Source organism: Bactrocera neohumeralis, chromosome 2, assembly GCF_024586455.1.
Source record: "Bactrocera neohumeralis isolate Rockhampton chromosome 2, APGP_CSIRO_Bneo_wtdbg2-racon-allhic-juicebox.fasta_v2, whole genome shotgun sequence".
Classification (NCBI taxonomy): Eukaryota; Metazoa; Arthropoda; class Insecta; order Diptera; family Tephritidae; genus Bactrocera; species Bactrocera neohumeralis.
Genome location: NC_065919.1, coordinates 57,141,141 through 57,166,583, shown reverse-complemented (window position 1 = coordinate 57,166,583; position 25,443 = coordinate 57,141,141). Strand labels below are relative to the sequence as shown.

General features: G+C 37.8%; 5 protein-coding genes across 14 annotated transcripts in view; 3 read left to right on the top strand and 2 right to left on the bottom strand.

Moving 5' to 3' along the window:
- LOC126751778 (uridine phosphorylase 1) overlaps positions 1 to 20,076 on the top strand; it is a 453,502-nt gene extending 433,426 nt beyond the window's left edge. The window contains exons 1-8 of one of the 4 annotated variants that reach the window (XM_050462309.1): positions 13,872 to 13,941; positions 16,671 to 16,715; positions 18,012 to 18,135; positions 18,214 to 18,351; positions 18,413 to 18,622; positions 19,371 to 19,524; positions 19,592 to 19,806; positions 19,874 to 20,076. In XM_050462309.1, the coding sequence (XP_050318266.1) occupies positions 16,702 to 16,715; positions 18,012 to 18,135; positions 18,214 to 18,351; positions 18,413 to 18,622; positions 19,371 to 19,524; positions 19,592 to 19,806; positions 19,874 to 19,969 (951 nt within the window). In that variant the 5' untranslated portion in view covers positions 13,872 to 13,941; positions 16,671 to 16,701 and the 3' untranslated portion in view covers positions 19,970 to 20,076. Of the gene's footprint in view, positions 1 to 13,871; positions 13,946 to 13,991; positions 14,206 to 16,670; positions 16,716 to 18,011; positions 18,136 to 18,213; positions 18,352 to 18,412; positions 18,623 to 19,370; positions 19,525 to 19,591; positions 19,807 to 19,873 lie in introns of those variants that run through there. The other 3 variants (XM_050462307.1, XM_050462310.1, XM_050462311.1) reach the window with 3 other exon arrangements.
- Positions 94 to 1,054, top strand: LOC126751785 (probable peptidyl-tRNA hydrolase 2). The gene is made up of 2 exons (XM_050462323.1): positions 94 to 446; positions 509 to 1,054. Exons 1-2 carry the CDS (start codon positions 273 to 275, stop codon positions 878 to 880), a joined length of 546 nt encoding a protein of 181 aa, XP_050318280.1. The 5' UTR covers positions 94 to 272; the 3' UTR covers positions 881 to 1,054.
- On the bottom strand, positions 974 to 11,068 carry LOC126751767 (transcription initiation factor TFIID subunit 1). 7 transcript variants are annotated; one of them, XM_050462276.1, is made up of 21 exons: positions 10,719 to 11,068; positions 10,350 to 10,651; positions 10,155 to 10,292; positions 9,876 to 10,087; positions 9,182 to 9,816; positions 8,730 to 9,110; positions 8,559 to 8,664; positions 8,238 to 8,504; positions 7,824 to 8,168; positions 7,380 to 7,762; positions 7,068 to 7,179; positions 6,005 to 7,000; positions 5,527 to 5,952; positions 5,026 to 5,461; positions 4,818 to 4,960; positions 4,387 to 4,744; positions 4,221 to 4,235; positions 2,940 to 3,041; positions 2,074 to 2,274; positions 1,793 to 1,894; positions 974 to 1,599 (listed from the first exon to the last, which is right to left on the bottom strand). In XM_050462276.1, exons 1-21 carry the CDS (start codon positions 10,916 to 10,918, stop codon positions 1,103 to 1,105), a joined length of 6,357 nt encoding a protein of 2,118 aa, XP_050318233.1. In that variant the 5' UTR covers positions 10,919 to 11,068; the 3' UTR covers positions 974 to 1,102. The 7 variants fall into 7 exon arrangements, with proteins under 7 accessions (XP_050318233.1, XP_050318236.1, XP_050318235.1 ...); XM_050462279.1 differs by lacking the exon at positions 1,793 to 1,894; XM_050462278.1 differs by lacking the exon at positions 2,940 to 3,041.
- Positions 11,432 to 12,381, top strand: LOC126751783 (kinetochore protein Spc25). The gene is made up of 3 exons (XM_050462320.1): positions 11,432 to 11,641; positions 11,710 to 11,914; positions 11,988 to 12,381. The coding sequence occupies exons 1-3, from the start codon at positions 11,527 to 11,529 to the stop codon at positions 12,250 to 12,252; spliced, it is 585 nt and encodes a 194-aa protein (XP_050318277.1). The 5' UTR covers positions 11,432 to 11,526; the 3' UTR covers positions 12,253 to 12,381.
- LOC126751774 (sperm-associated antigen 1) lies at positions 19,969 to 23,097 on the bottom strand. The gene is made up of 4 exons (XM_050462302.1): positions 22,266 to 23,097; positions 22,074 to 22,201; positions 20,659 to 20,786; positions 19,969 to 20,601 (listed from the first exon to the last, which is right to left on the bottom strand). Exons 1-4 carry the CDS (start codon positions 22,970 to 22,972, stop codon positions 20,089 to 20,091), a joined length of 1,476 nt encoding a protein of 491 aa, XP_050318259.1. The 5' UTR covers positions 22,973 to 23,097; the 3' UTR covers positions 19,969 to 20,088.
- Between the last annotated feature and the right edge of the window lie 2,346 nt (positions 23,098 to 25,443).

Genomic DNA, 25,443 nt, shown 5'->3' with positions numbered 1-25,443 from the left:
TAGGTCCACGTAATAAATAAATTACGGAACGTAAGCCGGCTGTCGGGGATATTCTTGTCATTGTGAATGAGCCAATTTTATGTCAAATTCATGTGCATTTGTTCAAAATTTCGGAATCTTTGTTTAAAGCTGTGCGAATATTTATTTCGAATCAGCATTTATTCAACTTTTTCGTTTTTGAACTGAAATTTTAAGATTGTCTCCATTTTTGAGGTCATAATTAAAAGTCTTTCTTAAACTTGCCATACAACTCAAACCTCAATATACAACAAATGGGAGACAATAGATTGTTGGATACCACGCAGGTTATCAATGGTATTGCAGTACTGCTCTCGTTTTTCGTAGGTTACAAATATGCCCTAAAAAAGCATGATGTCAACCAGGATACTGCCGGCGCAAGAAGTACTAATCAGGGTACAGGGGATGCTACCACTTCCTCTGAGGGTGTGAGTTTATAGTCAGCATTAAACGGTGCTTTATTAACCAAACTTTAATTTTTGTATTACAGTTTTTTGCCAGCTTTAGCAACAATTACAAAATGGTCTTGGTAGTGCGCAATGACCTGAAAATGGGTAAGGGCAAAATAGGTGCACAATGTGGTCACGGAGCTGTAGGCGCTTATCAGAAAGCTATCCAACGCAATCCACGCCTAGTACGTGCTTGGGAGAATACCGGCTGTGCTAAAATTGCATTACGCGTTGAAAGTGAAGCTGAAATGATGACCATTAAACGCGCAGCAGATGCACACAACCTTACAACATGTCTGATACGTGATGCTGGTCGTACACAAATCGAACCTAATTCGAAAACTGTACTAGCCATTGGTCCTGCAACCGTAGAAGATATCGACAAAGTTACTGGTCACTTGAAGCTGTTGTAAACTGTTTCATACTTGATGAAATCAAGATACTCTTTGCGATAGCAATACGCTTATCATTTTAGTGTAAGCTCAACATAATGAAATACGCATGCGTAATATTACAATTTTATATTTAGAATACAATAAGATGTTACTTTGTATATTAACTTGAATAAAAATACATAATTTATTTAATTCTTATAAATACGGTTAATTAAAACGTGCAAGCATGATTTTTTTTATTTAGAAGTGCAACCAGTCATCGTCATCATTATCGTCTTGATGATGTTCGGGTTTAGCCGTTTCCATATTCATTTGACCTTCGTTAGCCTGTGGCTCATTCATGCTATTTTGTAGATTGGCACCAATGCCGTCATTAGCCATTTCACCACTATCATTGAACACTTCACGTTTCATAGAGACATCAGCAACATTGTCATCGCCACCACCATCTTCCTCGTCACTCTCTGAAATAGCCAAGTCTTCATCTATGCCAACGTTATCATTACTTGGCATAATTAGTGGCATCTGCGGCATAGACGACATTTCAGCTGGCATTGCACCATCAGACATATTGGCGTCCATTTGGAAGTGTGCTTGCGCTTCATCATCCTCCTTACTATATTGCATATGATTTTGCGTTGATTGCATGTCATCACTAGCATTATTATGGGCGGGACGATTGCCGAAATTTAAGAAATCTGATGGATCATAGTTGGGATCCAAATCCATTGAGTCATCTAAAGGGCAATATAATAGTATCAGGTTATAAACAAGTACTCAAAAAAATTAAAACAAGCATGCTAATAAGATTGTTTTGGTGAGCGGTGCATTAAAGTTAGAAATAAAAGATAACGGGATAAGTTTCAAGCAAAAAATAAAAATGCTGGACAGAGCTCGGTGAACGGTGGTAAATGGAAATGTGCAGAGAACCTTGCTGCTGTTGAGTGTAGAAGCCCACGCCACTCAATTGTACCATCGCCTCTGCGGCCTGTTGGCTGTCATCCTCGCACTGTTGCTCTGCACCTTCTTCCTCTGACACAGCAGCGTGTTATTTGTTTAGAAACAAAGAATGTAATTACTTTAGAGGCACTTGAAATGCATACAAATTTAAACTGAAACATAGCATAGCTATATGCTTAAGTTACACTATTTTGTTGTTAAAAATTTCACGCATTGACTTTTAAAATTATGTTAGAAATCACTCCACTCACCGTTAGCGAGCTGCGGTGGCTCTATCTTCATCTCGGTTTTTATATGCGACACATCAATCTGATCCATGCCCATAGCGCCAACAGTGTCCATGCCACTGTCGTTCGGTTGTATGCGTTCGCCTTGATCAAGTATGCTGGCGGCGTTGTTCTCATCCTCTGATACTTCCTGAAACTCCTCATCATCCGTTGAACATTGCAAATCTGGTTGTTGTAAATTAATAAATTTTAAAAATTCATAAGCAATTAAAGTGCGAACACAAATAAAGCTGCGTGTGGTTGTTGTACAACGATTTCATAAATAATTTGCAACAATTTTAGTAGTAGGTACAATAAGTAACAATAACTTTTAGCGTGATTAAATTTAAACAAATTTCACATTGGAAATAACCACAAAATCAAAACTTAAAATAATAATAATAGTAGTAGTAGTAGTAGAGTATGTACAAATTGTTGTTGGTGTGAGTAAAGGCGTAAAGGAAAATCTCGATTCGTGTAGCTTTTTGTCGCCACAAAAACTACAAAAACCACAAAACTAAAAGTACAACAAAGATACAAATAAATATTGGGAAATTTCAAAATCAAATTCAAATTAACCAAACATAAACAAAAAAGTTGCCGAAACAAGGGTGTAAAGCCAAACGGGTAACAATTAGAGCGAATCATATAGTGTTTTAGTGAAACAAAAATTATAAAATATTTTGTTTTGTTGTGTGTTTTGATAGGTACGAGTAATTTTTGGTTGTTGTTGTTAGATTTGCATTCCTAAAAATTCCTTGCATCATTTGGATGCAGTGTGTATATGTTGGTTAGCTATTATTGTTGGTATTTTGTTGTTGTTTACAATAGTAGTACAATATTAGTCTTACCTTCTTCCAAAAAGGAATTTTGTGGGTTACTTATATTTGAGGCTAGGCTGTCCTTGCGGGGTCGGCCACGCCCACGTTTAACAGCGCTCGCATTTATTTTGACTAGAAAATAGAATTTGTGTACGCTTTAACCCAGAGTTTTGGCTCATGGAAGTATTTGTTTTTGTTTTTTTTAATTAATTAAACAATTGTTTGCTTCTACAGCTACTCTAATTGTGTGTTCATAGTGGTAAACATTTTCAAATGTCAACAAACAAAAGGGATAAGTAAACGAAACGAAAGATAAAAAACAAGAAAAATAAAAAGTGCAAATCTGAGAATAACAAAAATAGGTGAAAAATCGAAGCAAAATTTTAGTTGAAACAAGAGAAAAATTGCTGTCACAATACTAGACGCGAATAAAGGTGTTGTAGACTAGAAGAAACATTATTTGCTCGAGAAACTGAAATTATGTCGGACGAAACACAAAGGACCATTTTTGTCACAAAAATTGTAGCAACAGCTAAGGGTTAAGCGAACTCTATTTTTTTAAGTGTATATCTACATATATGGCAATTAGTTGAAAGTGTAAGAGTACTCTTGTGTAGGCAGTCTTACTGGTTGAAATTAACCAACAACTCGAAGAAAAAGTAACATATTGTTGCTGCAATGGTTGTTCCGACAAAATCTGGTGGTAGGATTATAATTAGTATACGATGTCATCGAACAACTACTTAAGTTAGGTTGGCATGTGTTGTTACTTGAGTGCGTTTACAGAACCACTACTTTGTTCTTTATGCTGGTGGGAGGCGGTAATACTTCAAGAATTTTTTGGGGGATTTTTTGTAAATCAATCCGACTGATATTGATTTGGAGAGTAATTCGATCCTTGGAGCTTTCAGTATTTCGGCGTTATCGATTTTAACATTTAAATCCGATACATTGAAGTTTGGGTCTGGTCTAAATCGTGCCAATCCTACTATGTTTAGTGAATAAAAGAGGTTGTTGTTGTTGTTGTATGGTCATTGACGTCGGAATACATCCTTTGATACTACTTCCCCAGTGCAATGCCAGTGCAATTAATGCTTCCGACGGGTTGGAGTGAGCTATAACTTTTAATTTAGTTCGCAGACTCATTTTTCCAGGTTTTGGGTTTTTGTGGACTTTTCGGAACAACCGTTACAACAACACACAAACTACCCTCAAATTCCATTATTAGTAGCGAGCAGAAATATTAAATAGTTGATAAAGTAGACAAGAGGGAGCAAAAGATATACTTATAATTTAATAATTTACCCATACCGTTAAGGCTGTAGCCTGTACAACATTAGACCCCAAAGATGGAAGTTATTTTTTTTTTTGAAAATATAAAAAATAGCATAAAAACTAAATTAATAAAATTAACCCATTTAACCGATTAAGTTGAGTAAATAAAAGAAGAAATAAAAACATTTACGCAAGCACTTACCCTCCTCCACTGTGTCGCGTTGTTTACGCGGACGTCCACGGCCACGTTTCACGTCAGACGGTGGTGGTGCCATATCGCTGCCACCACCAGGTGTTGTGGCCGGTATGGTAATGCCACCAGCAAAACTGCGGCTAAACGATGAGCCAGAAGAGTTTAATGCTGCCGATGATGTTGAAGGACGCTCGTTACCTTCGACATCGATGAAATCATTTTCCGGTGTACTCGAACGACTCGTACGGTGTGGGAAATCATAGTCTTGATCATCGCCGCCCCATGTATCATCCAGTTCGGCGTCGGCACGTGCACGCTCTTGCACTTTGCTGATGTTTTGCTCGAGTTGACCACAATGGTCGGAGAACTACTCGGAGGAAATTGATAGTTTTACAAAAAAAAAATTACAATAAATAAATTTTGAAACTGTCGTTATTTACCTCCTCCAGTTGTGTGCGCGCGAAATGCAACAAATCTTTGGCATTCTTGGTAAAGCGCGATTCGCTACCATTGTACTGTTCACAGTTGGCCGCAATTAGCTCAATGTCCGCTAAGAACTCGGCGCGTGAGTGATAGCGATGCGCTGTAAGCAAATAAAATTGTGTTATATAATTTTCTTATACTTACGCTTAATTGACTTCCACTTACCCTCCACATTTTTGCCAATAGTTTCCAGATCCATGGGACGCTTGATGATCGTATAATAATCCCGCACTTGCTTCTTATTGACAGGCTTCAAGAAGGGCCAGCTTTCTTGCATCAATTTGATCTTGCCATGTAATTGTTCGAAAATGAATGACAGCGCTACCTGATCGTTATCATCCAGCAGTGGATTAATAGCCTTCTCCAAACGCATTAGCTTGTCTTCTTTCTCGGCCAATAATTCGAAACAACTCTGAAGCATGCGTTGTGCAGCAACGGTGAAGGAGCTGCGTGCTCCATTGTATAGAGTTGAATTTTCAACAATTTGATTAAGATCGGCTAAGAACTCTTCGCGATTATGATAGCGACGTTGACGTATGTAGTCGCGCATGGTTTGTAGATCCATCGGTTTAGTGACAATGCGATAATAGTCGGGCACAAGCTACATTAAAAATAAATCAAAATTTTGTGAGCACATACTTATTATATTTAGTTAAGTATACTTACCTTGGCGTTAACTGGAAAGAGAAACGGTGTCACATCCGGCATTGAACGCAACTCATTGAGTATTTCCTCGAGTATGGAAGACAAAACCACCACCGGATCCGTACGCCGGCGATTTGCTGTTTTATTGTGACGTTGCAGATAATCGCAATGCAAGTCACCGGCCATGCGTCGCTTCTTCTTGCCCACCGCTTCTTTGGGCACCTTCAACAACAAAGTGCGACGCCGCACATCTTCGTGGCGCTTCAGTACCTTACTGCTCAATGTCACCTTGGTGCCATCTACATTCACCAGATCATCGTCCTCGCAGTTGAGTTCCTTCTCCACTTCCTCCTCCTGCTCTTCATTGATACTCACATTAGATGAGTTCAAAGGACCTTGCAGGCCGGTGTAGAGCGGACAGGCTTTATTTGTGCGCATGTGGCCAACCTATTTTAGAATAAAGGTTATGTCAGTTCAACTTTAGTAAATTGTAGCTTACCTGTCCACAGGCACCACACTTGAGCTTCAAGTCCGGCTTCAACTTGAACTTCTTGCGCGAGGGACTGACTTCTTTATGTGGCGTGTCGCGTTCTTTATGTGACGAGCCACCAGATGACTTGGGATCACCCAGCGAGGTGGGCATGCCACCTGGCTGCAACTTTTGATTCTGCGCCAACAACGCAAGTCGCTCGCGTTCTTGATTACGTTTAATGCGTCGCAGTTGCTCCTGTATGCGTCGTTTCTCACGTTTCATTTCCTCCTTCTGCTGCTCGTCCAATGTGGCGAATTGTTTGATGAATTGCTCATCTTTCGTGGTGCGTATCTTCATGTAGGCATCGATGACTGGCTGGCGGCGTACAATCTCCACACGCGTGTATTCCTTGCCCTCGCTATCCTTAAAGGTGCGTGTTATTTTAAGTATACGTCCCTGATTTGGATTCGACACCGGCTGCTGTGAGTTGTCCTCTTTGCCGTCTTTCGATTTGGCACCCTTTCCTCCCTCTTGATCTTCCATAATCTTTTTCAATAACTCTTCACGCTCTTGCTCTTCGCGTTCGAGCGACAGTTGTGTGGATGTCTTCTTATTTGACAGCATATTTTCCAAATTTTTTCCCAGCTCTTCAAGATCAGACTCTTCTGAGGCTGAAGACTCATCTTCATCCGTGGAAAGTACCTCTGAACTAGCCAACACACGGTTTTGTAGATCGAAAATGCGCTGACACTCCTCTTTGTAACGCTCCTGATGCTCGGCAATGGAAAACCGATTACCACGCGAAAATTTGTCCATACCCTGTTCGCCGGCTTTGGCCTTCTCGGTTGAAAGTGTGCGCACCACATCGATTACCTCCCAACGCGACAATTTTCGTATCTCCTCTTCAGGCACTTTGAATTTACGCAGCAACTCTTTGGCACGCTGCAGCGGCAGACGACGCAAATCGGCGTCAGTGCCGGTGACTGTACGCTTCGGCTGTGACTCCTGCTCTTCTTTAGTTTGCTGGTGGTAAAGATGTAAGGGGATTAATAAAAATATATTTCGAGGGTTGAGAGTTCAAGTTACGCACCGTGGGCTTATTAGGCACGCGTACATAAGAAAAACCTTCACCACAACCGGTGGGATCGGCCGGTCCAGTCAGCTGCAGTAGACACTTGCCTCGCATCGCTTGTATGTAAGCGCTGTAAGTAGTAAAAAATGTATGTTGTTATTGTTGTAACCGCAATCAACACTGTAACCCTTTTTAGATCGATAAGTAGAAGTAAGATCCCTGCAGTAATTTGGATTTGACAACCCTTGGCCTAATACAACTCCGGTTCGGTTCCGACTACGTAGTCTCTACTGTCATGGAAGGAATTTTATATTTTTTATGCCTGCTTACCGCGTGGTATTCCACGGTGCCACTTTTACTTCATCGTCCAACTTCAATTGCGCCTCCTCATCGTCATCCTCTTGTGGCGCGAATAAGAACTTTTCACCATAACCAGCATCCTTCAAACGCTGCTCGGCTGCTATCATGCTAAAGAACGCGCAGCATTGCTCCGGCGAGACCATTGCACGTATTTCCTCCTCAGACGGCAAACGGAATTCCGGCTTGATAACCCACCAGTTCGAGTCCATGCCAGTACGTTTGAAATCCGCACACTGTTTCAAACGCTTACGTATGCTGCTCTCCGAGTGCGCCGGAAATGCACGCTTTATATCGTCCATACGTATGCGACGCGGATTGTCGCGGCTCTTCCAAAACAGGCGGTAAATGAACACCTGAAAGCGATGAAAAAGTAAAATTCAATTTCATTTCGCTAAAATAGTTCTGTCTTCATACCTGCAGGAAGTCTCTTGTGAAATTATTGGCGCGTTTTGAATTCGGACCCGGCACTTCGTAAATCGGACACTCTTGACCCACTGTGAACAGCGCATTTATAGCGCGTATCCAATAGTTGCTGCGATTACGGATGACAAGAAATTCCGTCGGATTGATATTGTGCGGATAGATCGGCGCACGATACATATTATTCTCCAGCGCTTGTATGCACTGGCCGGGATGTATTATGCCCAAGAAGGGACTGGTATGCGCAAAGGCCACTTCGCCATATTTAAAGTCTTGCGGACCGTTATCCTTTGCCGCCTTGCGTTTGTAGTAGTTTTTGATCTTGGAACACATGCCGACCTTAACAAATAAAAAAAAAAACGTATGAGTGACTAATAAAGCTAAAAAAAAAACGAAAATAACACGCACTTGATTCATCAAAGGTGGATGTTCCTCACAAAATTCGCATAATATTATATCGCCATCTTTGCCGCTTAAATCTTCAGGATTACGCATGAAGAACACGTCGCCACCACCGGACGCAATGCGCTCCACCTCACGTTGTTTGGCCTTCTTGGCTATATACTTAAGTAGTGGTAGTACAGCATGTGGACCGGGTGATGCTAAGGGACCATGCGAGAAACGTTTCAATGGTGGACGATGGAATGAACGCAGTTTCATAGGACCCATGTATGTCTAAAAGATAAATGAAATTACTTGCAAACAATTTTCAATGCTTAAAATACATACCGGTATAAAAGGCGAGCGTAGCTCAACTACTGGCGTGGAATGCTGTATTAAATTGCCGCCGCCCACTTTAAGTCGTAATGTTGGCTCCGTCTTAGGCTGATAGTAACTGTTGAGAGTTCACATGGAAATAACATGCTATATTTTAAAAAGAGATGATTAGACACAACTTACGAATCGTTTGAAATATTGAAGGGGTCACGATCTGGACTCTTGGGCGGTGGCGGTGGCGTGTCCTCGGCCAACACATTGATAACACCTGCTTTGCCTAATAAAATCTTTGATTTCTTAACATGTGGATGTGGTATTTTGATTTTCGGTGGTGGTCCTGTATTTTTGCTAATTTTCGATGGATCAATGTCATCCGGTATACCGAGTATAATATTCTCATCATTCGGATCAAGCGTGAGCACTTTCGGTTTTGGTAATTTGGTCATCTGTTCGGCATCCCAGATGATTTCATCTTCCCATTTGCCGTAAATCAATTCCTCATTCTCAACCGGAAAGATGCTGTACCAGGTGTCGTCCACTGCTTCGGGTGCTTTACTTTGTAGGCTGCAATATTTTTTGTTTCAAATTTTTAAATCAAAATATTTTTCGAAAATTCCACTTTTCTTCATACTTACATCTGATTAGCCTTCTTGCTGGAAGACGAGCCACCTTGCGCTTTGCCACTTCCGGTGTTTCCCGATACGGGCATTGTTTTGCCAGGTTGGCTAAACGCGCCGGCTGTGCGAGAGCCACTTGATGGCAACCAGCCTGCTGCGATTGTTTTAGAATTCAATTTCTGCATTACTTTCGCTTTAATATCGTTGCCATCCCACACAACCTCATCTTCCCAATGCAGTTGCGAAACCATTAAAAATGCATCGTCGGCTATGGGGTCACCTTTGATTTCTACATCTTCTTCCACTGACACTAAGGCCTGTGTGTCTGTTGCAACACCTTTTTGTGGCGTGCCGGAGGGTTTTGTTTTAAAGCCGTAATTGAAACCTTCCCCAGAATCCGGCACTTCTAGCATATCATACCAAATTTGCGCCGGTCCGTAACGCCAGTCGGCAATTTTGGGTTTACTATCACTATTATCGCCGCTTTCCGGGCCCTCGGGTTTGACATCTTCATTATTTGTAATGCTCAATAATTTATCTTCGTCATCGGAAACGCATTGATATGGCATTGGATCGGGACCGTAGTGCAATCCGAACCCTTTTTTCTTTGGTTCTTCTGAATCGCTGGTGGAATCGGAACCAGTATTCGGATTCTAAAATATCAACATAAATAAATAAAGATTTTGAATTCTTTATGGCAAAAAATGTGTACCTTTTGATCACGTGAGTGCTTACGTCGTCGCCTTCTTTTCTTCACACTACGCCAAATCTGTGGCAAGCTTGAAGGTTTCCCCGGTCCAAAAAGGCGTGAAAAACGCAGAACTTTATCGGGACGGAAGTCTGGAAATAATTCTCTCACATCTACATTTGCGTATTTAGATGGCAGCATATCTGCTAAGGGTGTGTCCAACTTGCGTTCTGTCGCTACATTTTGAAAAAATAAGACATTAAATAAATAAAAAAAATTCTTGGCGAGATTCGTCAAACATACGTTTATCTAATTTTGTATCGCCATTTACACTGTCCGGTCCATTCGTTTTAGGTACACTGTCAACATTATTGCTGCTTGATATATTGCGTATAGGTGCAAGCGGTGGAGGCATTAGTTCCTTATCGTCTTTGGTTATACCTAATATGATATTCAAATTGTTTTTAAGGTCTTTTTGCAAGTTTTAGTTTAATTTACTTGAAGCCTCAACTTTTGAGGCCGGTATTGCGTCCTCAAGATCTTCAAGTACGCTTTGTTCATTCGAAGGAGGAGTGCGCGGGCAATCTTCTGATAGTTCTGTTATATCTGAGTAATCTATTGCACTCTCATCTTTGACAATTTCACCATCGTCTTCATTATCAGCTTCATTGCCATCGTTATTCGTAAATCCAGCTTTTAAGGCATCAAAATCACTCATTGGATGTTTAGGAGTATCTACGTCATCCATTTCATCTTTTTCAGTATCTATTACTTCGTTTAACATTGAGTTTAGGCCCAACCTGTAAATATTCATTACCATAAGAAAAAACAATAACAATTGCAACGTCTGCTATTGTGTATACGTACTTAGACAAAGAGGATATGTGCTCACGGAATTCTGGATCGAATGCGTTGCCGGCATCATCGTCCATTAATTTTCCTTCCGAGTCTATATTACCAAATAATATGCCTGTCAAGTCCATTCCAAAACCACCACCGGCGTTGCTATCAGCGGAGCCCCCACCGCCACGACCGGTCGAACCATCATCATCGCTATCCGAACTCATATTGCAAAAGTTTCACGATTTCTCGTATATTTATGCAGCGATAGGCATATAAGAATGAATATAAGCTTATTTACTAATTATTTTATAAAACAAAACTAAAAAACTAAAAGAACTATTATTTTCACGGAAAACCAAAATCAACTTTCCTGGCAAAAGATGTAAAAATCAGATGTAAGATTTTTGCGATGTTGCCATATTACAGGTATCACTATAATTTATAATCAGAATTAGTACTAAACTTTTAGTTTATTAAGCGAAAGAGCTTCAGTTATCTACCATAAAAAGTTATATACCCAATTAATTAATATTAATTAATTGTAATAAAGCAATAACGATCATAACAAATGAATTTCAGCACCGATGTAGCTACATTTAGTAGTTAACCATATAACCGAAACATAAACTAGATTCCTACACAGTGGCAACGCAAAAATTGTAATTTAAAAGAGAATGGCAATACCGTTCACATTTTGTTTATACACTGTCAGTGTTTTATTTGTTTTGCTAAGTAAAATCGCGTCTCTTTGACATATTTGAATGTACATATAACGACGAGCTTGAAAGTGATAAATTGTTTATAAACTTTGGTGTCTGTTATAAACTTCAAAATGTTAAAATATGATTATGGAAAACGCATCAAAGCGATGATAAATCGTGAAATTGGATTGGAAAAACGAGAAGTTTCTATAAGCAAATTGAGCCATAAATATCACGAAAATCTGAGTAAGTACAGATTCCTGCTATATAACATGCGTTTATGCGTTTGTACTAATTAATTGAAATAATTTTAGTGGACTTAGAAGCGCGGTTTCATGATCAAAATGCGCGATATGATAAAATAAAAAATAGAATAAAAAAGGAAACTGAAGAATGCAATGAGATTCAAAAAACGATAGACGACTGGAAGAAGCGAATATCAGAAATGCAAAACGAAGCTCAACGCTGCGTAGCTGAGGCAATACACAACCGCCAACAATTAATTCAGCAATTGGATGAGTAAGATAATTTGCGCTCATTTTAAATATCGGTTGCTAAAGATTTAATAATTACTGATTTTTTTTTTACCTAGAATACATGCATTAAAGCTAGCAACCAATACATACATTAATTTGAACGCACTTCCCGAACGCATACAAGGAGTTTTTGTACAAGAGACAGAAGTTCACAGGAGTTGGCACCCTTTTTGCTTTGAACCTTTAAGTCACACGCCAGAGGAAGTGCGACAAATTATTTGGGGCAATTCAGAAAATGCTGTGGCCTATAGTGAAGCATGGGAGCGTCTGGTATTCCGTTCGGTACGCGAAATGCTGTTGCAATCAACTAAGGGCAGTTAATTCGTTCTTTAGTAGTCTTTGTTTTATATGATGTTTCTAACATAAGTTAATATAAGTTGTGCATATATAATATACAATTATTTTATTATATTAAGTAGTTTAATAAATTAAACACGAATTGTAAATTTATTTTTTTCTTTACTTGTTATATTGGAATTTCACAGGTAGGAGTGATTTAGTTGCAGTTTGCATTAAATAGGTCTGTAAATATGTAATTCTATTTCAACGAATTATTGAAACAGACAATGTTTTCGATAAACATCTGTAACTCGGTTTACGCGGTTTGCATTGAAAGGGAAATCCCCTCTTTTTTGTGCTTAGTCAAAGTATTACAGAATAGCATGTAATATGAGTATATTTATTATATTATAAATTATTGCTGAATTATAGTATATTGCACGTCCAGAGGTGTGCATTGTCACTAGAAATGATAGGAGATTCGACTTTAAACCGATTTTATTAAATTTCGCCATAAATCTGTTCAATTTCTGAATTGATTGATGTATATTATATACATATATCTAATAGTTATCAAATATTTTGTAGTTTGGAACATAGCCATTATATAGTAGGTATGCTTCGCTATTACCAGATACCACCTAGCCTCACTTTTTACATTTAAAATTTCAAGATTTTCGAGTTTTTGTTTTAAAAGCTTAAATTGCGTTTGCATTCTAACCATTAAAGAAAAAGTTATTCAAAATGAGCGCTAATATCGCAAAGCATTTTGAGTTCGTTTAAAAAAGTAGTATTGACGCGATAATAGTGCTGCTCGGTATGGTATATTGTAATGTATTGTAGACAGGTGAGGTTAAAAAAAGAATAACAATAAAAATAGCATTTCAGTACTGAAATTAAAATTAAGAATATAATAATTAAATCGATATGCAGATCACATATCACTGTGCATAATATGCATTGGAACACATAAATATACTTACATATAATTTATAAAACAACGATTTATACCCAATCCATGTATTCCGAACTAATTTGAATGAAATGGGTTATATAATATTCAATTGACTTCGCCTTGTTCGTACCACTATAGCAAATAGCTGCTATATAAACTTCTTATGGTATAAAATTGCATTGGTGAAGTGTATTATGGCTTCTATGCAACCGAAGTTAACGTCTTTTCTTGCCTGACTGATTTTATACCGAATATTTTTGCAAATCGTTGAATATATGACTTATCTTAATAAAATTGGGTAGAAATATTTTATGTTTATGTTATATTAGCAGAATGTGTAAGTAAATGAAATCGGCCGACACCTTTTCCTAGCGCCAATGTAGAAATTTACAACTTCCGCTTGATTTTATACCGTATATAGTATATCGAAAAGTCACTAAAGTTCCGAGATCTGCAATCATAAATTTATTTAACTTATAGAATTATTTGTATATCAAAAATATTAATTTTCAATATTTTAATGTTACAAATTCAAAACTTTTATCGTTATCGCACACACATTCACAATGCAGTTGCTCCAACAAATAAAAAGTAAACGCTGTATAAAGAGAATTGAGTTTAATAAAATATTTGTATGAATGTATGCATGTATGTACATACATAGGCATGCATGTTTCCAATAAGAGCATTCCAAACTTGAATTCGTTTGGTCAGTATTAAATTGAAATTCAAAGTGCTTGGACGTTATCTTGAGAATAACAATTATTTTGTTTGTGGCAAGTGTGTCTAATATATATGTATATATATAGTACGGTATAATGATAAGCTGAATTAATTGTGCATAAGAAAGTTATCATTTCAATATATGTATTTACATACATACAATTCACAGTTATTTTATTTCATTAAATTTACGTTGTGTCGGGCTGAATCAAATTCAACGATAATTGGCGTTAATAAAGTGTTGGCATCGGCGTTGGTCAACATTAAGGGCAAACTACGAGGGAAGCGCTAACTTCGGGCGGCACCGAATATTAAATGTACATATATATGTAACTGCAAATTTAAGGCAGATAAACTGTTTAAAAAATTTCAAGATATTTGTTCAAAGTGTTTGCGAAACATTGATCGTACTTATAACGGGTTTTTTCAATAAGAATGATTTTTAATAAATCGATTGTGACTTTCGCTGTGTGGCTTGTGGCGCCGTTCTGTTGGTACCACAAATTGTCCAAGTCCATATCATCTAATTCGGGACAAAAATATACGATTATCAATGAGCGGTAGCCATTCCCATTCACAGTAACGTGCCGTTCTTGAGCATCACGGAAGAAGTACGGCCCAATGACCGCACCAAACCGTAATTTTTTCGGGACGCAATGGTAACTCATGGAATACGTGGGAATTGCTGCCTGACCAATAACGCATATTTTGCTTATTGACGAAAAAGAAATGAGCCTTATCACTGAAGATCATTTTCATGTTGTTGCTCAGCCCAATTAACGGAAATACGACGATTCTGGTGGTCAAACGGCTTCAGTTCTTGGGTCAATTTGAACTTGTAGGGATGTAGGGTTAGATCTTTTCGCGAAATTCGCCTCAACGACGTCACAGAGATGTCCATGTGACAGAGATGTGAGAGACTGATTAGTGTCTTCCTAAATTGATGCGCTAGCTCCAGCAATATTTTCGAAACTATGGGCGCGGGAAAATTTTGTGCTGTGCCTGTTGCTTCAAATTTTTCTACTAGACGCTCAATTGTTGATCTCACAGGACGATTATGACGACCACAAATCGGACGTAGCGCTTTTAAAGTTGAGGCAACTGACTTCGAATTTCGGTAGCAATTTTTAATAACTTCGACTCGTTGTTGGATCGTATATCTTTTCATGATAAAATGGCGAACCTTACTGAAGAGATATGTCAAAAGAGTGGGGGAAAATATGGCATCGTTTGTTGTCCCTATCGGTCTGCTTTTGTGGCGTCGCTATTGAAAAAACCGGTACAATTATTATGTCGGACTAATTCGAACTTTAAGTGGGGATAATTTGATTTAAATATTATTTTGCTTAACTAATCTTACTTTTAGCATGGTTATATGGAAGCTGGGCGTGATTATTGTCCAACTTTGCATTTTCATAATAATTTTGAATATTTTTGAAGAGTTCCAGGTTCTTCAAACTAATTATGAAAGACGTATCTATCAACTAATTTTTTTTTTAAACTTTTCTTCGATATGTCTAACCTATCTAGATTATTTTATGGTTAGAAAACAATTATACCGCGTGCAGTGTGTTGCGGGGGTATACAGAACTTGTATTAATCCCTATATAATAAAAAATTAATGATAAGTGATAAACGTTCAATAAATTTTAACTCTCTGCGGCACTTGTTAGCCAAAGTGCTATTGCAGATTTTTCAGCGCTATAAACGTTTAAAATATTGTGCGGTGTAATCTCTCGCTTGCTAGCGTCTCCAATTGATTGGCGATTGTGTAGTGAAGTTGGCTTTTGATAAAACATCAAAGACCAGCTGAGTACCTCTTATATCACGTATAGTATAAGAGGCCAAAGTAGTGACGGAAACGTCTTAAGATAGTGTGTATTGTGTATATAAATGTTTCAGAGATAAAATTAAGGGGGTGTGATTTTTAAAAATTCCCTATGCGAATGTATCGCCATTTGGCATTTTCAAAGCCGCCAATATGCATGGGGTTTAGTCAATTCTAAGACAGAAAAAAGAAGTTTTACTTTACTTAAGTAATCTATGATTAATTTTAAAAAATAGGGGATCGCCTTGATCTCATAGTCAATCTTCAACAGTGCCTCAGAAAAAATGGGTCTATCGGTGATATATCGGTGAATATTTTTCCGCTTAAAACTAACTCAACATTTAAAACCAAAAAAAAAAACAGTGTATTACATTATATTTAGAGATGAATACTGGCAGTGAACTTCTTCAAAATTTTGACTTATGACCAAATTATGGTTTTTCAAAAAATGAACACTTTTCAAAAAGAGTTGTTTTCTTCGAAAAAAATTACACTTCAGAGTAGCTGAAAAAACGAAATTGTGTAAAACATCTTATTCCTGCGATCATTACTTGATAAATAAATTTAAAAGTTCAGTTGAAATTTTCAAATCGATCGGTCATCCTCGACACCTCTGAAAACAGCGTTTCGAGAAAAACGCGCTTAAATTTTTGATAGCCAAATACATTATGTTAAAAAAAAATTTAAAAAGCGCTCCGTAACTGTTTGTCCGATCAACTTCAAATGTTTGGAGAATATATTCAAATATATGTAAGATAGATATAGAGGCAAAAAAATCGATTTTTTGAAATTCCAAAGTGGTTATAACCTCTTAACTAAATTAAAACTTTTAGATCAATGTCACAAAAATATTCGATACATATTAACTTTAATTCTAGTCTGCCAAAATCTGAAAAATTTTGAAAGTTAAAAACTAAAACAATATTTCGAATTTAATATTTATATAATTTTCAGAAAAACCGGAAGCAATAAATAACGGAACGAAATGTCACAAAAGCGGTAAGTAAAGTAAGCAAACAAGATGTACATACATACATACATATCAAGCAGATTAACTATTAATGTTTCTAACAGATTTAAAAGAGAGGGGCTTCAAATTAAATCTGATTGTTAAATTTTTTCTCCTTTCAAAATAAATCCCTTTTCAACTTTTGGGAGAGTATAATAGTTTTGTTCTCTTAACGGTTGTTTGTAGCACCTAAAACTAATAGAGATAGATATAGGTATAGGATTATGTATATATAATTATTGAAGATGACAAGACGAGTTGAATTCCGAATGACTGCCTGTCCGTCCGTCCGTGCAGGCTGTAAAATGAGTAAAAATTAAGATATTGATGGTTGCGAAAACGGGCGAAATAGCACAACAACCACGTCTACTTCCCATATAACACAATTTTAAATTCCCCTTGAATATTTAACTTTCCAGTAAGATAAAGCTTTGCATGATTTTTGAGTTTGAACTATTCAATATGGACCCCATTACTAAGTTGACTTTTTACCGAAAATATCGGTTTATGTCGGTCAGTGTATGTGTTCAGTAGATATATATATATATCGAACTTGCATAGCAAATTTCCTTCTACCCATAACTCAAAGCCCCTCACTCAAAGTTTTTGCGGATTATGGTTATTCGAGTTAAGGAAATTCAACTGTATATATGTAAAATCGCTTGGATTCCGATCATCTGGTTGACGGTGCCCACCTTAAGGTATATCTCTGGCTTTCATTCTTGCAAATTACAAGTTTTTAAAATGTGCGGTTGTACCCGAACTTAGCCCTTCCTTACTTGTTTTAATATAACGTTTGGCCAGCACCTGAAGGAATTTCGGCGATTTTGATTCCTGAGTATAAAATGCTCGGCCACACCCGAACTTAGTCCTTCCTTATTTGTTGGGGTTGGTTTCTCTTGTGTAAATAATACATTCTGATACAAGATATTTTGGTCTCTCAAAAATTACCTCATGCAAAGTAAGTATAAAAACTTTTTTCCAAGATTTTTGCTCTCATTATGTTTTAATGAATTCTTGTCAGACTCCTTCCGGTTCAAACAGATTCAATTTCATTACCTTATGGCCACTCCTTCGCTCATCCACAGTTTAAGCTCTGTTGCCTTGGTTAATAAACTTGCGAAAGCAAGAAAAAAGATTTTGTTTTATGTCCGTTGTTTGTTCGATTCGCCATTAATATTTTAATATTACATTACTTTAAATCCATTTCAGTTGAAATCCCTGATAATACGATGGCAACTTTTTCCAAATATTTCTAATTTTAAAGTAATTTTCCATTTTTGTAGCTCTGTTTCATCGAAAAATCCTAACTTAGATGAAATGTCTTCCGACTTCCTATACCACTTAGCGGTAAATGTACCGGATACAAAGAACACAGCTGATATTAAAAAGCAATACGGGCATATTAAGGTTTGTAGACAGCTTTTGAGTGAGCGACCGACTTTTGAAATCCTGTTTGCTAACTTCCGGATATAATTAATTCAACAGGTGGTGTGTTTGGGCGGCAAGGACTCGCGTATGCTAGAATTGGCGAAATATATACATTTTAATGTGTACGATGGCAATTCGGGTAGCGATTATGAAAGAAATTTATTCGAGGAGGGCCACAGATATGCTGGCTTTATGGTAAATTTCATTTATTGAAGATTACATGAAATGTGTCTAAATTTTATTTCGTTTCTTGAAGGTTGGCTGCGTGTTATGTGTAAGCCATGGTGTTGGCAGCTCCACGATGAGTGTGGTATTGCATGAATTAATTAAATTGGTCCGTTATGCCGAATGTGTGGACCCGCTTTTCATACGCATTGGCACTAGTGGCGGACTTGGGATTAAACCGGGTACAGTTGTGGTCGCTAATAAGGGCTACAATGGTTTACTGCGCAGTGAATATGAAATTGTAAGCATTAGGCAACAAAAATATTTAATTTAAAAATAGAAATAACTAGCAAGAGATAAATTAAAAAAAAATATCTATCCGCCTTCACAATGCAAAAGTTTCTATAAAAGCATTTGATTTTGATCGGTTAGTTTGTATGGCAGCTACATATACATATACTACAGATCCGATCTAAATAATTTCTAGAAAGATAGTTCCGTTGCGTTGGACAATAATCCATGCCGAATTTCTTGAATAAAAAATGTTGTCAAATACAAAAAACATCCAAATAAGGGCTAATCGAACAACCGTTTGAAAGTGAAAAAGAAAGTGAGAAGTGAGAAGTGATACGATATCGGTGGTTCCGATAAGCAGCTTCTTGGTCGTGTGAAAATTTCCAGATCGATATCTCGAAAACTGGGGGACAGAGAGACGGGCGTGGCTAAATCGACTCAGACTCAGGAAATTCATCATATTTAGTGTATAGAAGTTAGTGAAACTAGTGAACCGACTTATTGTATCTTGAACCACAGATAATTCTTCGGAAAATATGTTCACTTCACCAAAATTTTCACATTAAAATCGACCATAAAAATTGAGTTCCTCATGTTCCATACCGGGAGACTTAATGCTTTGTGTTGGGATTTCGATAATTTTTAGTTTAGATTTCTATTTGTGCTAAGTTTTATTTCGTCATCTTTAGTGATGCTTGATTTATCTAATTATTAAGGAAATGGGTCCGATTTGATTATAGATCTCTTAATTGCAGGCAATTTTAGGAGAACGTGTCGCACGACCTGCTCAATTCGACGAGAGATTATGTAAAGACTTGATTGCTTGCACGGAAGTAGCAGATGCGGAGAAGCATAATGCCTGGGATATTATCGAAGGCAATACAATGGGCACAGACTGCTTCTACGAAGGTACACACTTTTAATATTGTACCGAAAAAAAAATATTTTGATTAAATTTGTCTTTTGCCAACTGTAGGCCAAGGTCGACTCGACGGCGCTTCTTGTACGAAGGCAAATGGCGAGCCATACACCGTAGACGACAAGCTAAAGTTCCTGAAACGCTGCCACGATGAATGTGGCATAAGAAATATCGAAATGGAGGCGCCAATGTTTGCGGCGCTGACCTTGCACTGTGGCATACGCGCGGCGGATGTGTGCGTGACGCTTTTAAACCGGCTGGAAGGCGATCAGGTGTGTGTTTTAATGAAATCCTTTTTATTTACATAAATAACTGTCTATAAATAATTACGAATTGCAGGTGAAGAGTACCAAGGCACAATTAAAGGACTTCGAAGAGCGTCCCTTTAAGCTTGTGTCGCGCTACATAAGACGTTACATAATAAACTCCCCATAAACGTAGCAATGAAATATATATTTGTATGTAAAGCGAGTTTTTATGTAAAAATAATTGTTAACTCTATTAGCCAATTTCAAAAATTATTTTAATGCGTTTATAAATGATTTGTTGCGCTTTTAAATCTCTTGGATCAAAATTTTTCCGCCCGCTTTTGGGGTATCATTTGGTAAACGTAGCTCGTTCGGGTATGTTGTCGGAACAGTAGTTTCTGTTGTTTTCGTGGGCTGCTGCTTTGGTTGTTTCATTGTCTTTATATTACTAAGAGCAGCAGCTGCGCTTGCCAATTTGTTTTTGACTAAGCGATTTGGTTTAATCAAATCAGCTAAATCATAGTCGGCTGGTTTCGTTTTGGGTGGGTCTGATGCAACACTTGTGTTGGAGGATGCCGTCTCGACAGGTTTAGTGTTGTCAATAGTTTGTTTGTCAATCGTTTTGGTTTTAGTTTCTTTCTTAGCGATTTTCTTTTCTCTCTTCTTTTCAGTTTTTGCACTCTTCTCCTCTTCAATATGTAAACGTGTCGCATTGGCTGGTGGAAAGTCACCATATAGACTCTTAAGTTGTGCTGTGGCCTTTAAGGCGTTAACATTTTCCGGTTCCAACTCCAAAACTTGCATATATAAGGCATAAGACTGTAGCGAAGGAGAGAGTAGGTTAGTTTCTTCAAATTATTTCGACCGTAATGTTACCTCTTGTCTTTCTCCGTTAGCATATGTAGCATCTGCTAGGCGTAAGCGGGCTTTCAAGTTGTTCGGCTCCAGTTGCAGGCATTGCTCGCAGTCTTTAATAGCTTCAGTATACCATTTAAGCTTTATATCTAAAAGAATATTAATACATATCAAAAAAAGTTATTAAAGTGTGTTCAAATTTGAAAATTATTGATCGGAGAGTTTGAACGAAAATCTTCTTGTAATCGAAAATCTTAGAGGTGATTGCTTTTAGTTGTTGTTTTTCCCCTAATTAATCGAGACGAAATTCCCCCTACAGTCATCTGAACTTAGAATAGTTTTACGGTTTACTTATAATATTATTTAACTGTTCCTAAGGTGGTCGGTTCTACAACTTCAAATCAATTTTCGATTCAGAACACTGTTTACGATGTACCTGTAAAATTTTTAACAGTTCGCAAGGTAGTCGATTCTAAGAACCCAGTTTAGTTTTCAACAAAGAAGTCTCCACGATCTCCTCGTAAAATTGTTTAAACATTCTGAAAGTGGTGTTCTATGACGTCAATCTGTTTTCAACCAATAACAAATAGACTTCTCATAAACGAGTTTGAACCGTTCTCAAGATGGTCCATTCACCAGATGGTCACCAGATGGTCACCAGGTAAGACTGCTTGTATTATATATAATTTTAATAGGAGGATGTAGTCATATGTAGAAGTTCACGCAAATGAGGAAAGTTCTCTGATTACCATTCACTTGGGAGTGGCCAGAAACGATTATTTTACATATGGCTCAAGCAGCTCACGACTTCGGTCTTAGACCAAGTATCCTCTGGGTAGCCAAAGAACATCCGTTTGAAGATTAAAGTTTGGGACCCGCCACTTAATAAACGCATCGAATGAAAAAGCAACAACAGCCTCGGACGAGAGACCCCCCTTTGAATGACGTCACTAATTATTCCTGTCCTGCTATATGGTGCAGAGGCATGGACGATGTCAACATCTGATGAGTCGACGTTACGAGTTTTCGAGAGAAAGGTTCTGCGGAAGATTTATCCCCCTTTGCGAATTGGTCACAATGAATATCGCATTCGATGGAACGAGGATCTGTATGAGAAATACGACGACAATGACATAGTGGTGTCGTCCAAAAACAAAAAAAAAAATACTCCAGCTTTGAAAGCTCCCGCCGGAAGTAGAGGAAGAGGATGACCTCCACACGTGGTGAAGGACCTGGCTTCGCTTGGAATCTCAATTGGCGCCAAGCAGCGAAAAGAAGAAACGATTGGCGCGCTGTTGTAAACTCGACTATAACCGCGTAAGCGGTATATACACCAATAAAGAAGAAGATATAATTATTTTTTGTCGGACTCGAATCGATCAGTATTTGAACTTTTTAAAATATTTTTCTCCTTTATATACGAGGCTTATACTTACTCGCCGCGGCGCGATTGTTATATGCTGGCGCCGCCTTCTCTGCACAAACACTTATCGCCCGTCCATATTCCTTAATTGCGTTTTCATATTCCTTGGCACGAAAATAATCGTTACCACGCAGACGATATCTGTTAAAGGCATAAATAAAAAAGACTTAAACATTATTTTGAGACTTTAATTTGTGCTACTGACTCTTCGGCAAGACGCTCGCGTTCCACATCGGTGAATTTGCTCAGAACATCTTGCTCTTTTACCGTCTTAGCTGCAGTAACTGAGTTGTTGTCATGTTCGGCTTGTAATTTCGATTTTTGTTTGTTAAGGCGATTTTTGCGTTCCACCTCTTCCTGCACACGCTCCTCAGCCAATTCCATGCGTAAACACTCCTCATCTGCATCATATTTATCCCATTTTCCGTAATCGGTGGACTTGATGCGCTCAGTCGAAATTTTCGATGTCGTCGCGGCCACACCACCATTTTGTTTAACTTTGAGCTCGTTATTTTCATCACAGTGTTTAATGGCGCCGCTTTTACGTACAGGTGGCACGCCTAGATCTAATTTAGCCATCTTCTCGGCGGCGGCTGACAATTCGACATCCTTCACCTTTATATTATTCGTCCAATCGAATATCGGTTTCCACTCTTGCTTGGAGAGCGCCTCACGTCCCTGCAATTTTTCCTCGTAACGAAAGAGTCGACTGTTCGGCTTGAGTTCGCGTAATTTATTTTCCGCACATGTTGTGAGATCGGGAAAATAACCTTCCTCGCCGGAACGTAAAATTTGTACGATTTTCTCCATTTCACGTGCATTCTCACACTCGCGTATATAAGCGAAATCCAGATGATTTATTGGGATCTCATACTTATCGATGAGCTTCCGCTTTGTTTCCTTGTCATTCATGTTATTTCCGTGTTATTATGAGGTTATTTCAATGGAATTTGTATTTCTAGAAATTATATTTATTTTGTTGGAAAATGAAAAAAATATTTTTTCTCTCATAATATTTATTTCGAAAACTACTTTGCTGTCGCATCGATTAAACAAGCAGGAACGAATCGGTAACTGGTGGCAACGGATCCTGGACTACGAGTAATATCGTTTTGTGCAAGGTATTAATTGCATATAACTATCAGAGATGTATTTCACTACTTTTTCACATTAACGATAGTAAAATTCAAGCCGTTCATTGAGGAGCAAGTGTCAACTTGAAACAATAAATAAACTTCAGTTCTCTGTATTAACGGAGTTACTTTACGAACTGAAGGTGGTTTTTTTACTTCCGGAATATCGTCTAAGATGCATCTCCATACCACATTTTCCTTATTTTTTGCTTTGTGCTCTTATTCATATGTAAACACATATTTTCGGCATTACACTATAGTACATATATCCAATATTATAAGTTCAGTTAATTTTTCTAAGACATTCTACTTATGGACCAATATCAACTGTACTTGTATAAAGCCATGGCAGGTAGGATTTTATCTATTTTTAGCATTACTTCATATTATTAACAGAAACGGGATAATACCTTCAGGTACATAAGGTTTTTTAGTTATATGGCATATAGCCCCACCTTATTTTATTCATTCTAAGCACAAAGATGCACTGTTATTAGTAAAACACGCGCTCGATATAGCCCTAAAGGAAATGTCGGAGACCCTACAAAGTATATATGATAATTTATAATTGATCCGCGTGACGAGTCGCTTTAGCCACGTTCGTCTGTCTCTTCGTTATATAACTTTGTATAGAACAAAAGCTAATTTCTCGCATTATTTCAGATATCGACCAGAAATTTTATATAAACTCACCTGGGAGTTCAAAAATCTTAATATTAGGTATATGGGGGCTATGGACCCGATTCAACTTTCAGAAAAGGATTCTCTCTGAATTTCAATTATACAATAAAAATATCTCACTTACTGACCAATTTTTTCGTTCAAAAGTCAACATATGTAGGCGATGGGGTCCTCATATTTTGTACTTAGGGACTTATCTTGTTATATTAATTGCTTCTTGATATGCACATTGGCCAGTATGCCGATGTAAGCCTTTTGAGTAGCCTCTACATCTGCATAAGTTTTCCTTTCATTGGCAAATGCATTTTTCCGAAAAGGAAAAAGTCGCATGATGCCATATCAGATGAATACTGGGAGTGGTTAATGGTTAAAATGAGATTTTTGGTCGTCAGTCAATTTGTGCGGAACAAACCGTGCACACACCTTTCGTAAGGCCAAATGTTCGGTCAAAATGCGATAAATGGATGTTTTGGAGATGTTCAATTCCATATCCATGAATTTAATGATGATTTTGGCTGATTTTTGATGAATTCACGCACAGTTTCGATGGAATTTCAGGTGATCACGGATTTTGATTGGCCCACATATTGATCGTCATTTATGTCCTCACGACCACTTTGAAAACGTTGAAACCACTCGCAATAATCGCCATAAACTTGTTTCATCAATTGAAACGTTTCGGTAAAAGATTTACTAATTTTAAAACAAAATTTAATGTTGGCTCTTTGTTCGAAGCTCATTTTCGCACCGATAACACAAACATACTGACACTTAAAACGCAATAACTTCACTTCCAATCGATGAAATGTCATGAAATTCTCACTGCGCAATCGATAAAGATAGCAAATTCTAACTAGTCGACATATAGATGGCGCCTGCTTACTTTGGAACGCACCTTGTACATCCCAAATTTGGATGAAATTGGTCAGGTGGGTCCGAAGATGTGTGATTTCATGACAATGTCACACCTCGGCTCCTGTGTAGTTTTTTGTATCTTACTGGGTGTAAAATTTAAAGTATCTGGGGCATTTAAGTATTGATTTATCGCACTTTAGAGGTACTTTTTTTAATAGCCTTTTTTTCACAGAGCACGCATGAGTCGTGCCATGTTATATTTGTTCAGTAGGTTTTGGCTTTTCATCATGGAAAGACTTACATCTGACCAATGTTTACAAATCGTTCAACTTTATCACGAAAATTCACGTTCTGTAAAGAATGCTTTTCGCGCACTTCGCTCAACTTATGGTCAGCATAAACAGCCTACCGAGCGTACTATTCGCAACATCATCACCCATCTTGAGACTTAGCGTTCATTATTGGATAACATTCAACCGAATAAACCACGCCTAGCACGCAGTGAAAAAAATGTATGGCAGTCGTAGGTGAGAGTGTATACGAAGATCTTAGAGAGTTAATTCGGCGTCGTTCGCATCAACTCGAACTGACGTATGGAACGTATTGGCGCATTTTTCGTCGAGATCTTGAAAGCGTAAAAAATACAACTTGTGCAAGAACTGAAGCCGCTTGATCTTCCCAAGCGACATCGCTTCGCTCTATGGGTTCTTGAAA